The sequence below is a fragment of the Cynocephalus volans genome, chromosome 4, assembly GCF_027409185.1.
Source record: "Cynocephalus volans isolate mCynVol1 chromosome 4, mCynVol1.pri, whole genome shotgun sequence".
Lineage (NCBI taxonomy): Eukaryota > Metazoa > Chordata > Mammalia > Dermoptera > Cynocephalidae > Cynocephalus > Cynocephalus volans.
The window spans coordinates 103,566,158-103,579,334 of NC_084463.1; the positions used below are offsets into that span (position 1 = coordinate 103,566,158).

Below are 13,177 nucleotides of genomic sequence, written 5' to 3' on the forward strand. Positions count from 1 at the left end.
TTTTAGAGAATTTAAGTGTTTACGTCTATGTCAACATACACACATACACACATACACCCATACATGCACATAATGAGATATATATATATATAATATATCATATTGTATACTTATGTATCACTATTTGTGGTTGTATATGCAGTCACACACCGTTTAACAACGGGGATATGTTCTGAGAAATGCGTTGTTAGGGGATTTCATTGTGTGAGCATCGCAGAGTTCTTACACAAACCTAGGGGATATAGCCTACTACCTACTACACATCAAGGCTATACGGTATAGCCTGTTGCTCTGACCACTGTCACGTATGGGGTTCGTCAGGAAATACTATACAGCACACATGGCTGTGTATATGTGTGTGACTCTGTTTATGGCTGTTTCCTTGAGGAGTCTTCATGCTAGCATTCTGAAAGTGGATCTCTCCAATTTTTGATCTTATAGCTCAGCCTGATTTTCCCAGGCTGGATTAAACATTCTTCTCATATAATCTTATTACTCCTTTTGTCCATATTTATATGGTAACATGTTACATGGTACTCAGATTTTGACTGCTTTCTTTCTTACCTACATATTTCACTAATTATGACAATATTTGTCTGTTTCTGCCACCCAGTCATGGTGTGCAGTGTCCAGCAACAGTAGCACTGAGTAAATAAAAGAGCAAATCAATGGTGATTCAATTACGTGTAAGAATAAAAGATAATAGGGTTTAATTTAATCTAAAGTTAAACAGCACTTAATAACAGTTTATTATCTATACTTTAAGAAAATCAAATAGTACAGAAGGTAATAACTTATTATTTTAAGTATAATTTTGGAGGCTTAGTCTCATGAACAAAGTGTTCATTTTAGTGATTATCATTCATGCTTCCAAAACTTTACTAACTTTTCCATAATATTATTATATTTTGTTGCTCATTACTCAAGAGTAGATTAATAATATTCTACTGAAAACAAATTTCCACCAAACTGCATCCCCCACCCAACGTTCTACTTTTTTGATTTCAGATCAGTGATAAGAGATCATAACTGATTAATCAGTAGGTCTTGAAACTGATAATTAAGAGTAGATTTTATTGCAGAGATATTAAAGTCCCCTTGGGTAAGATGACTTTTTTAAATGGCCCTACAGATCTGCTTGGTTTTCACACTGTAAATAATGGGATTCATTACTGGTGGAATAAGCAAATACACATTGGCCATAAGAGTATGCACATAAGGAGGAGCTCTTTTCCCAAACCTGTGGACAAAGCACAAGCTAATGAGAGGTATGTAGAAGATGGAAACAGCACCAATGTGGGAGATGCAAGTGCTAAAGGCCTTAATCCGTTCCTCTGGGGAAAGCAATGCTTAGGATGGTCTTAATAATCATTATATAAGAGAGAAGAATAAAGATGGAGTCCACTCCTGCGGTAACTACGAGGGCAGTAAGTCCTAAAACACTGTTGATCTTATTGTCAGAACATGAAAGCTGGATAACATCAGGATGGAAGCAGTAGGAATGATGAAGCACATGGCTCTGGCAGAAGGTCAGACGTTTAAGAAGCAGGACCAGAGGCATCAGGATCACAGTCCCCCTGACAAGGATGGCAAACCATACTTTGAGAATTCTGGAGTCAGTCAAGATGGTAGCATATTTCAGTGGGTTACAAATGGCAACGAAGCGGTCAAAGGCCATCACCAAGAGCACTGAGGACTCCATGACAGTAAAGAGTTGGATAAAGAACGTCTGGGCAACACAGGCATGGAAACTGATCTGTCTTGCATTGAACCAGAATATACCCAGCATAGTGACTAGTGTGGAAATACACAATCCCATGTCAGTGGTTGAGAGCATAGAGAGGAAATAGTACATAGGTTCATGGAGACTTGACTCCGTGATGATGACAAACAGGATTACAGCATTCCCAGAGAGAGCAGTTATGTAGAGACAGCAGAAGGGGATGGAGATCCAGGCATGAGCAACGTCTAGTCCTGGAACTCCCGTCAGAAAAAAGATCAGAGAAGACGACGTGATGTTAGGAAAAGATGACATGATTACTGTGAAAGTATAATTCCACTGCAATAAAATGTCCTAGAAGGAGAAATGATAACAGCATTCATCAATTTTGTAATGATTTCTATTAACTATAGTTGGGTAAATCAAATTGGAGATGATTTTTAGAACTTTATCCTCTCCTTTCTATTTTCCAGTTTGATATCTTTTCTTTCTGCCGTACTGAACTTATCCTCTGTGATTCTTGTTTTGTAAGTCACAATAGGACCTCTTTTTAAAAAAAATAAACCCAGGGGTACTTTTTGTCCTCTTCTATTTTAAACTTAATCATTTCTTTACCTGTTTCTTTGTACTCCCCACACAGAAGTAGAATTTCATCTAAATAATCTGAAAATACCAAGAATTCAAAGCAGATCTCACGGTGATATTAGTTTTTGAAATCAAAATTTATCATTAAGTAAAAATGTGCATATACTGAAATATTTGTGGTAAAAACTCTACTGTATTACAATGGAACTTTATCATACATTTTTAAAGACATGTAGCTTTTTAAGAAAATAATTTTATATAAATGAATAAATTTTATAGAAGTCAAAATAGCCTATTTCTTGGTCAAGGATCTTATGTCTGCATTGCTGGGGTTGTTTCTAGTCCAGGCTTACATTTCTGATCTTGATTCTTGATTTTCTTATCTATTGTCACTATAGCTGACTTTATAAAGAACTGTTAAAATTATCTGTAATACCACCCTCAGCAAATTCATCCTTTAAACAACAGTGGTGCTAAGTTTCAGGGCTAGGAGTGAAGTAGTTGTGCGGAGGCCTGCTGTCAGACACTGCCCTTCCCAGCTCAGTGTTGCTGCCATCGTTGACACCCTCTACTCATACACAGCCTCAGAGCAGCACACTTTCAAAGTCTGTCTTTATCAAGACACATAACACATGTAAAATTTTAACTCCACCAGTAGGCAGCATCGGAAATGTGATTTATTGCTATGTAGGTGAGGTCCTGGGTGAGATTTCTTCTCCTTTCTTTCCCACATTGACTTTACTTTTGTGATCTATTTCCCCAATGTACTAGAATATCTTACTGAGATCCTCACTAAGCCAGTCTGGTGGTGTTCTGAATATTCTATGTTTTGTTCTTTTCAGCCTGGGTAAGACATTGGCTGGAATCCCGTCAGTCATTCATGACGTTCAGAGCCATGACACCTCCAGCCATTTGATTTGGAGAGTATACTCTTGCAGCTGTGTTATAGCCACGAAATTTCACCTCCTTAGTTGGTGAAACATTCTGCCTCCAAATCTTAGTTTACGACACATCTTGTGACTGCATGTTGTATCATTGACTTTGTTTTTTTTTAATCCCCAATCACTATTCCTGTTCAGTCTCAGCTTTCATTCCTCAGCTACTGAGATCCCAGCATATCTTACATGATCAAGGCTGATCAGTTTTGGTTCAGCTACTAAATAGCCATATGTCTTTGGTCTTGTCATTTAATGTTAATAGTAAGGAAGGTTGAATTAGGTCACGTCTATTATTATTTTCTTATTCTGTGTAGCTGCAGTTCACAAGAATAAGCTTGTGGGCATTACTTAATACCCTAAATATATGAGAAATTATGGATAGGGACCCATAGAGAAGATTTTAAGTGAGGATTATAGTTGTTATGGAATAGCTACTCTGCCAATTATGAGGGAATTCATGTTCCATTAATTTCATAATCTTTTGACAGAAAAGTATGCTGTTTCATGGAATAACTCCAAAATTAATATGCAAAAATATAAGTAAAACCCCTTATTCGTCACATAATTTTAGAAGAATATTTTAACGGTTATACATATAGAAAGACAGGAAAATGTTATAGAAAAAATGCATTTATGTCTAGAACCATCAATAAGAATTTAAATACATTTAACTTAAGTAAAGCAAATGATCAAGAAAGCCAATATTAAAAACCAGTGGTCATGAGCAGGAAAGTAGCAGCAGTGAGTTTGAAGAGAAGTACTATTCTAACTTTGGAAGTCTCTTCTAAGATGACCTGGAACATTGGCTTTAAATGTCTTTATTTATAGCATTGTAGAGTCATGTAGAAGTCATGTAGTCTAGAATTTTAAAATTGGAAAACACCTTAGAGCTATTTTAGTTCCTTCCACAGAATCATGATTTTATTACATGGTATTACAGCTGCCTAAAAGCATGGATTTTATCAGTCTTGCTCCTACAAAGGTGCGGTGAACGGATAATGATGAATACATAAAGAAAAAAAAGGACACTAGGACGTTATAAAGTTTATAATCAGTCAGGAAAAATGAAAACTAAGGACAAACATATGACTGTGTTCCAATGGCTAAATATTGCTTTCCTGGAGAAGAATTACATTTGATCTGTGTGATGTACATAGGACAAACCTAAAGCCAGCAAGAGAAGGCCTGTGAGATGCTCTTTGTAAGAAACAGTGGATGGACTGAGCCAAAAACTGTGCAGGGATGAGCTTCCATACTATGTGACAGGACAGTCACTTTATTTCAGCACAGATAGTGAAAATGGGACAGATGCATTTGTGCAGTCATTCAGCAAATATGTATTGTACGTCTGCTGTGGACAAGGCCTAGGAAATTAAGTTTTCATCACAGCAAAGTCTCTGACCTCAAAAATGAGTAGGCGAGTAGAAGACACAGGCAAGTATCATGGAATTATGGAGAGGACAGAGTAAATCTAGAATGCTGTGAGAGCACATAAAGAAGGCAACAAGCTCGTTTTGGGGGATAAGAAATGATTTCCATTAAATAATGATGTCTAGATTGATACCTAAATTCTAAATAGAGTTGACAAAATATGGTGGAAGAGTGCGATGGTTAGTTTTACGTGTGGACTTGACTGGGTCACAGATACCTGGTTAAACATTATTTCAGGAGGTGTCTGTGAGGGTGTTTCTAGAAGAGATTAGCATTTAAATTGGTGGACTGAGTAAAGTGGATGACCCTCCCCAATGTGAGGGGCATCATTCAATCTGCTGAGGGCCTGAATAGAATAAAAAGGCAGAGGAAGGATGATTTCTCTTTCTGCCTGTTGGGCTGGGGCATAGGTCTTCTTGTGCCCACAGACTGGGACTTAAACCACTAGAGCTTTTGGTTTTCAGGCATTCAGGCTCAGACTGGAACTTACACCATCAATTCCCTTGATACTTAGGCCTTCAGACTTGGACTGAAACTATACCACCAACTTTCCCAGGTCTCCAGATTGTAGATGGCAGATTGTGAAATTTCTCAGCCACTACAATCATATTCATCACCAGACTGAATGATGCTACATATGGTATGTGTATACACACACACATATATACACACTCATATGTGTATGTATACACCTGTGTGTGTGTGTATATATAGGATTTCTTTTTTTTTTAGAGAATCTGACTAATACAGTGTGAAAGAGGAAAAAAATACTTAATAATAACAAAAACCTTGAAATCAGAGGACTTAACTTAGAATATTGTCGATGCTCTTTTCTCATTGATAAATTGGTGATGATAATTTTTGTAGCTACTCTGCCAGGTAGTTAAGACCTATTATTGATAGAATCCTACAGTGTGTCAGGCCTTGTGTATGTGGTTTACATGAATTATATCATTGAATTTAAAAATCATATTTCTAATAAAATTGTAGTTTTTAGCCTCTAAAGATAAAAATTGGAAAGGCTAAACAATCTGCACTATTTTATGCAGTGAAAAAGCTAGAATTTTAATTCCATCTGTGTGCATTCAAAATTTGTTAAAAGTTTCACTATGCTACATATCAATGCTTTTCCATGATGGTGAAAATTGGTAGAATAACATTAAAAGAATTAAACTCTGGTGTTACATATGCATATGAATTACTGAAATGGCAAGTATTCATGTGATTTTTTTCCCCTCAACAACCTTGTCCTATCATTTTTTCTTGGCTCTACATAGTCATATAAATGCATATGTACCAGAGTTTCAAGCACTTGCTATCTGATAGGTTTGCTTTTCTCTTATTTTTGTTGCCCTATTTAAAAATCATTTTTTGTTAATATTCAGGGGAGATGGAAAGCATTATTTTCTTACATGCTAAATTAGTAAGACTATTGGTAAAATTAATTAGTTTCTATTGTATAACTGGGGCTGCTGGTGTCATGAATTGGAGCTATGGATATTTAGGTTACCTCTGCTCGTTTTCACAGCCAATGCTAACATATTTAACCTAATTTAACTGGCTTCAAATGCTTTTTTTTTAGTCAGTCTTGCTTGAATGTCCTGATCTCTTTAAGGATATTAAAGTCTATTATCCTTAATGGAACAACACCTATCCTACTACTAGAAAAATAACTAAAAGCTCATGCCCTACTAATAATAAATCACTATTATATTTGGACAATCTACTTATTTTTTTGAAGCTCAACACTGGGCTTCTAAGCATATCATCCCAAGTATCCTATGTTCTTTGTATCCACGTAAATAAATCATATTGTGCTTTTTCTTTATTGCAGTCTTTTACATTAATGACTCAAATTCAGTTTTTGGACTATTCTGACTCTCGGTGTCTTACATCATGGACAGTATATTTCAGATATTTTATTTTATCTAAGAAATCCTAGCCAGAGTTCACATTGGCCACATTCCCTGGATATTTTTTTTTTCAAAATTTCACTGTTTATGGATCTTTTCAGAATGAGGATTCAGCACATTGAAAAGAATCTCTATTCTGTATTTTCAAGATGCCCTGAAAATGATAAAACACTAGCACCTTTCCTATTGTAAATTCTTAAATCAAAGGCAATTCCCCAGCATTTTGTGTTTGCATGGCTGTTACAACTTACTTAGAAATACTTCCTCTGCTGAAGCCAAATCTCTTTCTGAAAAATGAGCCCACATAAACCTAAATTTATGCATGACCATTGTCTTTTGGATCCCCCTGTACTTACACTGAGTGGAGATGATGAGGAAAAGACAGGGCTCTGAGGTCCCATTCAGCTCCCACAGTGGAGAGTGCTTTTGAGGAACCCATTCTCAGGAGGGTCATTTACCCAAAAAAAAATCCTATTCCTAAGGGATCTTTCTGGTCAACTGCATTTGCTTGTTTTGCTTTTGTGCTTCAGAGTTGCTCTGTATGCCTAAATCTACTTACTCTCCCATGTGGTTTCTTGTCTTCTCTTTTAAATTTTTTCCCAGATTTATTGATATGCAATTGATAAATAAAAGTTGTACATGCTTATTGCATACAACATGATGTTTTGATATGTGTATAAATTGTGAAATGATTACTGTAGTCAAACTAATTAATATAACTATCACCTCACATAGTTATCTTTTTGTTTTTTGGCTGTGAGAAGATTTAAGTTTTACTCTTTTAGCAAATTTCAGGTATACAATACAGTGTTATTGACATGGTCACCATGACGTAGATTAAGTCTACAGAACTTATTTGTCCTGCCCATATAGTCTTATGTAATGCAATTGCTGAGGTTGTTTTCTTTTTAACTTGCTATGATTGACACTGAGATTATACATCAGAAAAAATATAAATGTTGAACAAATATGAAAAGCTTATAAATATAGAATTCAACCATGCTTTGGGAAAGAGACCACTGAAGTCACCCTGTACTCTGGGATTTTAGACCAAGTTATTCCACAGAGAGAAAGAATTAAACATATTTTTTCTCACAGATGGAGATCAAAGCAAATAAATTTTAACTTGGAGATAATAAACAACAAAGAAATGTATAGTTGTACATGTAGCTCAGTGGCTTTCCAAACTGGCTGAGTATCAGGTATACCCAGAGATGTTATTATAAATACAGATTCTTAGGCCTCATCCCAGAACTAATAAAATAATATATTTTGGAAGTAGGGCCCAAGAACCTGCATTTCAATAGATTTTGTTAGAGAAGTTTTAGCTTCACAGCAAAATTAAGCAGAAAGTACAGAGTTCTGTATACCCCTCCCACCAGCCACATGCTCAGCCTGCTCCGCCATCAACCTGCTCCATCAGAATGGCCATTTATTAGTCAATGAACTAACATTGGCACATATTTATCACCTACAATCCATAGTTTGCATTTGGGATTAATATTGGTGTTATATGTTCTATGGATTTGACAAATGTATAACGACATGTATCTTCCATTATAGTATCCTACAAAGTAGCTTCACTGCCCTAAAAAAGCCTGTGCTCTGTCCACTCATCCCTTCCTCCTCCAAAACTCCTGGCAACCACTAATCTTTATAATGTCACCAAAGTTTGCCTTTTCAAAAATATATAATTGAAACCAGAGGGTATGTACCCTTTTCAAATTGTTGACATGGGTAAACACCTGCAGGATCCTTGTCTATTGTGTATATCAAGAGAAACATTTAACAAGAGTTTTATTTTGGGTTGCCCAAACCAGGAGTGAGGTTAGTCTCTCCATCTGAAATAAACCAAGTGCCCTGAGCAAGTGGGAGTTACAACTTTTAAGGGTCTAGCTACAGGAACTCAGACATATTTAACAAGGGCTGGGTCATTCTTATGCATATTCAAAGTAGGGATGAGCACATATGAGCACGAGGACTTATGATGTATGTTACATGCATCCTATGTTCTCTTGGGGGTGGAGATTTAAGCATTAAAATGAAGGGGGGTTGGCCTTCTGTCTTTGAAAGGTGAAATTAGGGGCAGAGTTGAGCCTAGGGTGAAAACTCCCTGATCAGGCCAAAACTGGTTTGCAGCTAATTGCTGTTCAACTGAAGGTTGTATGGCAAAGTTGCATTCTTGCCCAATCAGTATTGTCGAACAAAAGGGAGGAAAGCAGAAAGACTGATTAGGGAGAGAAAGGAAAGAAGGGGGTAGCTGTTAATCTAAGAGGAGTTGGGGGGTTCAAGCTCTCAAAATTGGTTTCTTTCACTTAATGTTCCTTAACTTCTTTTTGTGGCTTGATAGCTCATTTTGGTGCTGAATAATATTCCATTGTATGGATGTAACAGGAATTTGTACTTTTAACAAGGTCCTCAAGCAATTATTATGTGTTTGGCCTTGAATCATAATCCTTATGTATTCAGCCTATGGATCAGCATTTAGAAAACACATCACAGATAAAAGATGCCATCATCAAAAGTTGAATGTCAACTAAAATTTTATATGGTAAATCCTGTGTTCACATTGACTTGCACTATTATTTCAAATATTATCTCATATTATTAATTCTCATCTTAGGTAGTTTCTATTGTTTTAGTTTCTCTTCTTTCTATCCATTCTATGTCAAGTAGTTTATGATTTTACACCACGGTTGCAGTAAAATAAAATAATTACTATTTAAAGTTCTTTGTAATTTGAATTATCCAACATTTTTTTTATTCTTCTTAATTGAATTTATTGAATTTTCTTGGAGGAAGATACATTTAAAATAAACATTACATCTTTGCAAATTATATTCCTCACTAGGCAATAAGGTAACTTAGGGCAAGAAGCTAATCTTGGTCATGTTTATATTCTCAATATCTGTCCCAGTATCTGGTTTACGGTAGATGGTAAGTACATGTTGCTGTCAGAAGATGAGTAAGAATATAATAGGGATCATCTTGTCCTTGGTCTTATGCTTTCTATTCATAAGGCCACCAAACTTTTAGCTGGGCATTTTGTGCAGTAAAGTGTATCACTCTTTTATCATCATGGGTAAAGATGTAAGTGTGTGAGTGTGTGAAGCAGGGTAGGGCAATCAGACTGCCAAATTCTAGGGCACTGATATGGGAATAATTGACTAAATTTTATTAGAGCTAGATATTTGGGAAAATTAATTCAAATTGAATGACGTGATTTTGAGCAGAAGCAGCAAAGAAATGGTAGGTCATCTATTCATCTGTTGGAATAGGGTAGCTGAGAGGTAACAAGAATCTGAATTAGTATTTTGGTGGTAGAAAAGATAAGATTGCCTTAGGAAAAATAACCCCATTGTGGAGATCTTTGAATTGGATAACATCTAGTTCCACTCAAGTCTAAAATTGCATGCATTTGTAACTTCAATTTGTGGTGAATTTTCCTGACTTTTAAATAAGTCTTTATGGGAGGAATAATTATTAAATATGAGTTCCCTTGGAACATACAAGCTTGAGCACAGCTTTCTGAATCTGCTTAGTTTTCACACTATAGATGATGGGATTCATCACAGGTGGGATGAGCAAGTACACATTAGCAATGAGGGTGGGCACAAAAGGTGGAGCATGTTTTCCAAATCTGTGAACAAAAGACAAGCTGATCAATGGGATGTAGAATATGGCCACAGCACAGAGATGAGAGATGCAGGTGCTGAAGGCCTTCTTCCTCTCCACAGGGGATGCAATTCTGAGCACTGAGCGGATGATCAGGACATAGGAGAGCAGGATAAAGAAGGAGTCCACTCCAGCAGTAGAGATGATTACAGTTAGTCCAAACGCACTGTTGATCTTTGTGTCTGAACATGAAAGCTTCATCACATCAGGGTGGAAGCAGTAGGAATGGTGGAGCACATGGTTGTGGCAGAAGGACAGACGCTTAAGAAGGAGGACTAGTGGTGTCAAAATGACAGTCCCCCTGGTAGCGACTGCTAAACCAATCTGTGCAATCCTTGCGTGAGTTAGAATGGTAGCATATCTTAAAGGATTAGATATTGCCACAAAACGATCAAAGGCCATAGCCAGGAGCACTGAAGATTCCATAAAAGTGAAGAGGTGAATGAAAAACATCTGGGACAAACAAGCATTAAAGCTGATCTCTCGGACATTGAGCCAGAATATTCCCAGCACTGTCACCAGTGTAGAAACGCATAAACCAATGTCAGTGGTGGACAACATGGAGAGGAAATAATACATAGGCTCATGGAGGCTGGGCTCAGTGAAGACTACAAATAGGATCAAGGTATTCCCAGAAAGTGCAGTTAAATAGAGGCAGCAGAAAGGGATGGAAATCCAGGCATGTGCCCATTCAAGTCCAGGGATTCCCGTCAGGAGGAAAGTAGAAGTAGAGTTATGGAAGACTGACATTATGCTCTGCAGCATCAGTATTCTCTTCTAAGATGGTGACTTTTTTAAATATAGAATTTTGAAATTATTTTAGTTGAAGTACATTCAGTAAAATGCACAAAACTTTAGAATACAGCTCAATGAAGTTTGACATCTACGTGCACCCATGTAACTACTCCCAAGATCAACTGATAGAACAAAACCACCAACCCAGAAGCTTCCTAATGCCCCACGCTCATCAGTGTTCTCCCCAATAGTAACTATTTTTCTGACTTCTGTTACCATAATTACTTCTTCCTGTTCATGATCTTAATATAAACATAGTCATGCATTGTATACTGGTTGTGTGGCTTCCCTCACTCAGTATTGTATCTGTGAGATTTATCACTTAACTAAGATATTTAACTGGGTTCAAAATAATTTCAATTTACTTAGCTAAGTTTATTTGTTTATCACTTACTATTTTGTACTCTCATCAATCACCTTGATTTTTTTTTTTTTATCTTTCAACTGGATTTTAAGCTTATATTTATGATATGGTCTTATGAGAATTAGGGGTATTTTTAGCTAATCTTCACTTATTAGAGTTGTTTTATTTACCCAACTTAGTAAGCAGGAACACATCTTTTTTTTGTGGGACTGCGTCTACCTAAGAATCCACCTCAGATGATGCCAGTTCACCTTGCCTCATTACATGTTTATTACAAGGAAGATGCTTCAGTTCCCATGAATGTAAAACTGGATATTCTTCTTAGTTTGTAACATTAAAATATTGCCTTATTTGTGATTATGGAACCTGACTCTGATGTGGTAAAAATCAATGAGCCAATAATAAGATTCTTTTGTAACATGTATGCTCTGACCTTTAATCTAGCCTTTGTTTCTTGGAATAACTGAGATATATATTATTGTATGAATGATAAGATCATGTTCTATACATTGTTCTAAATATTTTACCTAGATGATTTCATTTGAGACTTGTGCCAAATCAAAGAGAAAGGTATTTTTATTACAGATACATAAAGTGAAGTTTAAAAATTTGGATAAATTGTCAAAGTTCTTAAAAACTGAAAGAGATGAGGTTGGGAATCAATCAGAGAAAAAAAGAGTTTAGAGCTTGTGTTATTAACATATACATTACATTGTCTAATAATAGTAATAATGATAATAATTATGACATAATTCTACTTCAATTAATAACAACATAATTCTCTATTAATAGATAAGGCAAATGTGGCATAAATATATTTGCAATTCTCTAGTTATGTAAAATTTTGATGGTTCAGAGTTGAAACATATTTTAGGATTGCCTGTGTATTATATGATATGTAATTAAATTACTGAGACTTATTTTTAGCAAATAATACATTTTTAAGTATAATATTGGATGCTACAATTTAACTAATTATGTAAATAAAATGTTTATTATACAAATGAAGCTATTGCTTAAAATATATTTTAAACTTCTTTAGGATTTCAATTGTTCCTTTATAAGCCATTCAAGATCATTGTCACTAATATGCCCATTTTTATACAACTTTTATTATCTAATTTACTACATAGCTTACTTACATAATTAGATGAAAATTAATTTGATTATTTCTCCAAACATGTTGTCTATTTCTATATCTTTTCAACTCTGGAGGCATTCCTTGGACAATGATTTTTATTTATTTATTTTCCTACTTTAAAGCATTAATCTTCCTCCTAGACTAATTTCCTGAATATTAGATACATATATCTAACTCTTTAATTTATCCACTTATGTATCTCAAAGTAAGCTCAAATACAATGTTACTGCGTCGAAATTCAGTCTTCCCCACAGAGCCAGTTTTTATATTCTATTTTCTCCTTTTTGGCTAATAGCTCTATGGTAGCTCTATAGGTCTATAGTAAATCTAGAGGTCTACGGTAGCTCCATATATCATGCAGCCTAATTCAGAAACCTGCATATACTCTCACCTCCCATCTGTTGATCACTAATTTCTGTCTTTATTGCAACTTTCTAGTTCATGCACCATATTTCTATCAGTTTTCTTTCTAAGACTTAAAACAGACTTCTGCCTTAAATTAACTTTAGCACTATCTGAATAGTTGTTCCCAACTTTGTATTAAATTTTCAACACAGATAAAGGAAAAAAAGGAACAAATACAAGAAGCACTAATGCTAAAAATGGTAGATATTC

General features: G+C 35.5%; 1 protein-coding gene and 1 pseudogene across 1 annotated transcript; both read right to left on the reverse strand.

Annotated features, from left to right (window-relative positions):
- Positions 1–1,116: 1,116 nt before the first annotated feature.
- On the reverse strand, positions 1,117–2,035 carry LOC134376743 (olfactory receptor 51F2-like; annotated as a pseudogene).
- Positions 2,036–10,070: 8,035 nt separating this feature from the next.
- LOC134376299 (olfactory receptor 51F1-like) lies at positions 10,071–11,756 on the reverse strand. Its single transcript, XM_063094892.1, has 2 exons — positions 11,731–11,756; positions 10,071–11,016 (listed from the first exon to the last, which is right to left on the reverse strand). The coding sequence occupies exons 1-2, from the start codon at positions 11,754–11,756 to the stop codon at positions 10,071–10,073; spliced, it is 972 nt and encodes a 323-aa protein (XP_062950962.1).
- Positions 11,757–13,177: the final 1,421 nt, after the last annotated feature.

What these genes read in the sequence shown, in the direction of transcription:
- LOC134376299 (XM_063094892.1), bottom strand. Translation starts at nt 11,756, where the DNA reads ATGTTACAAACTAAGAAGAATATCCA. An exon ending in CAAACTAAGAAGAATATCCA is followed by an intron (nt 11,017 to 11,730) that starts GTTTTACATTCA and finishes GATGCTGCAGAG; the next exon opens with CATAATGTCAGTCTTCCATA.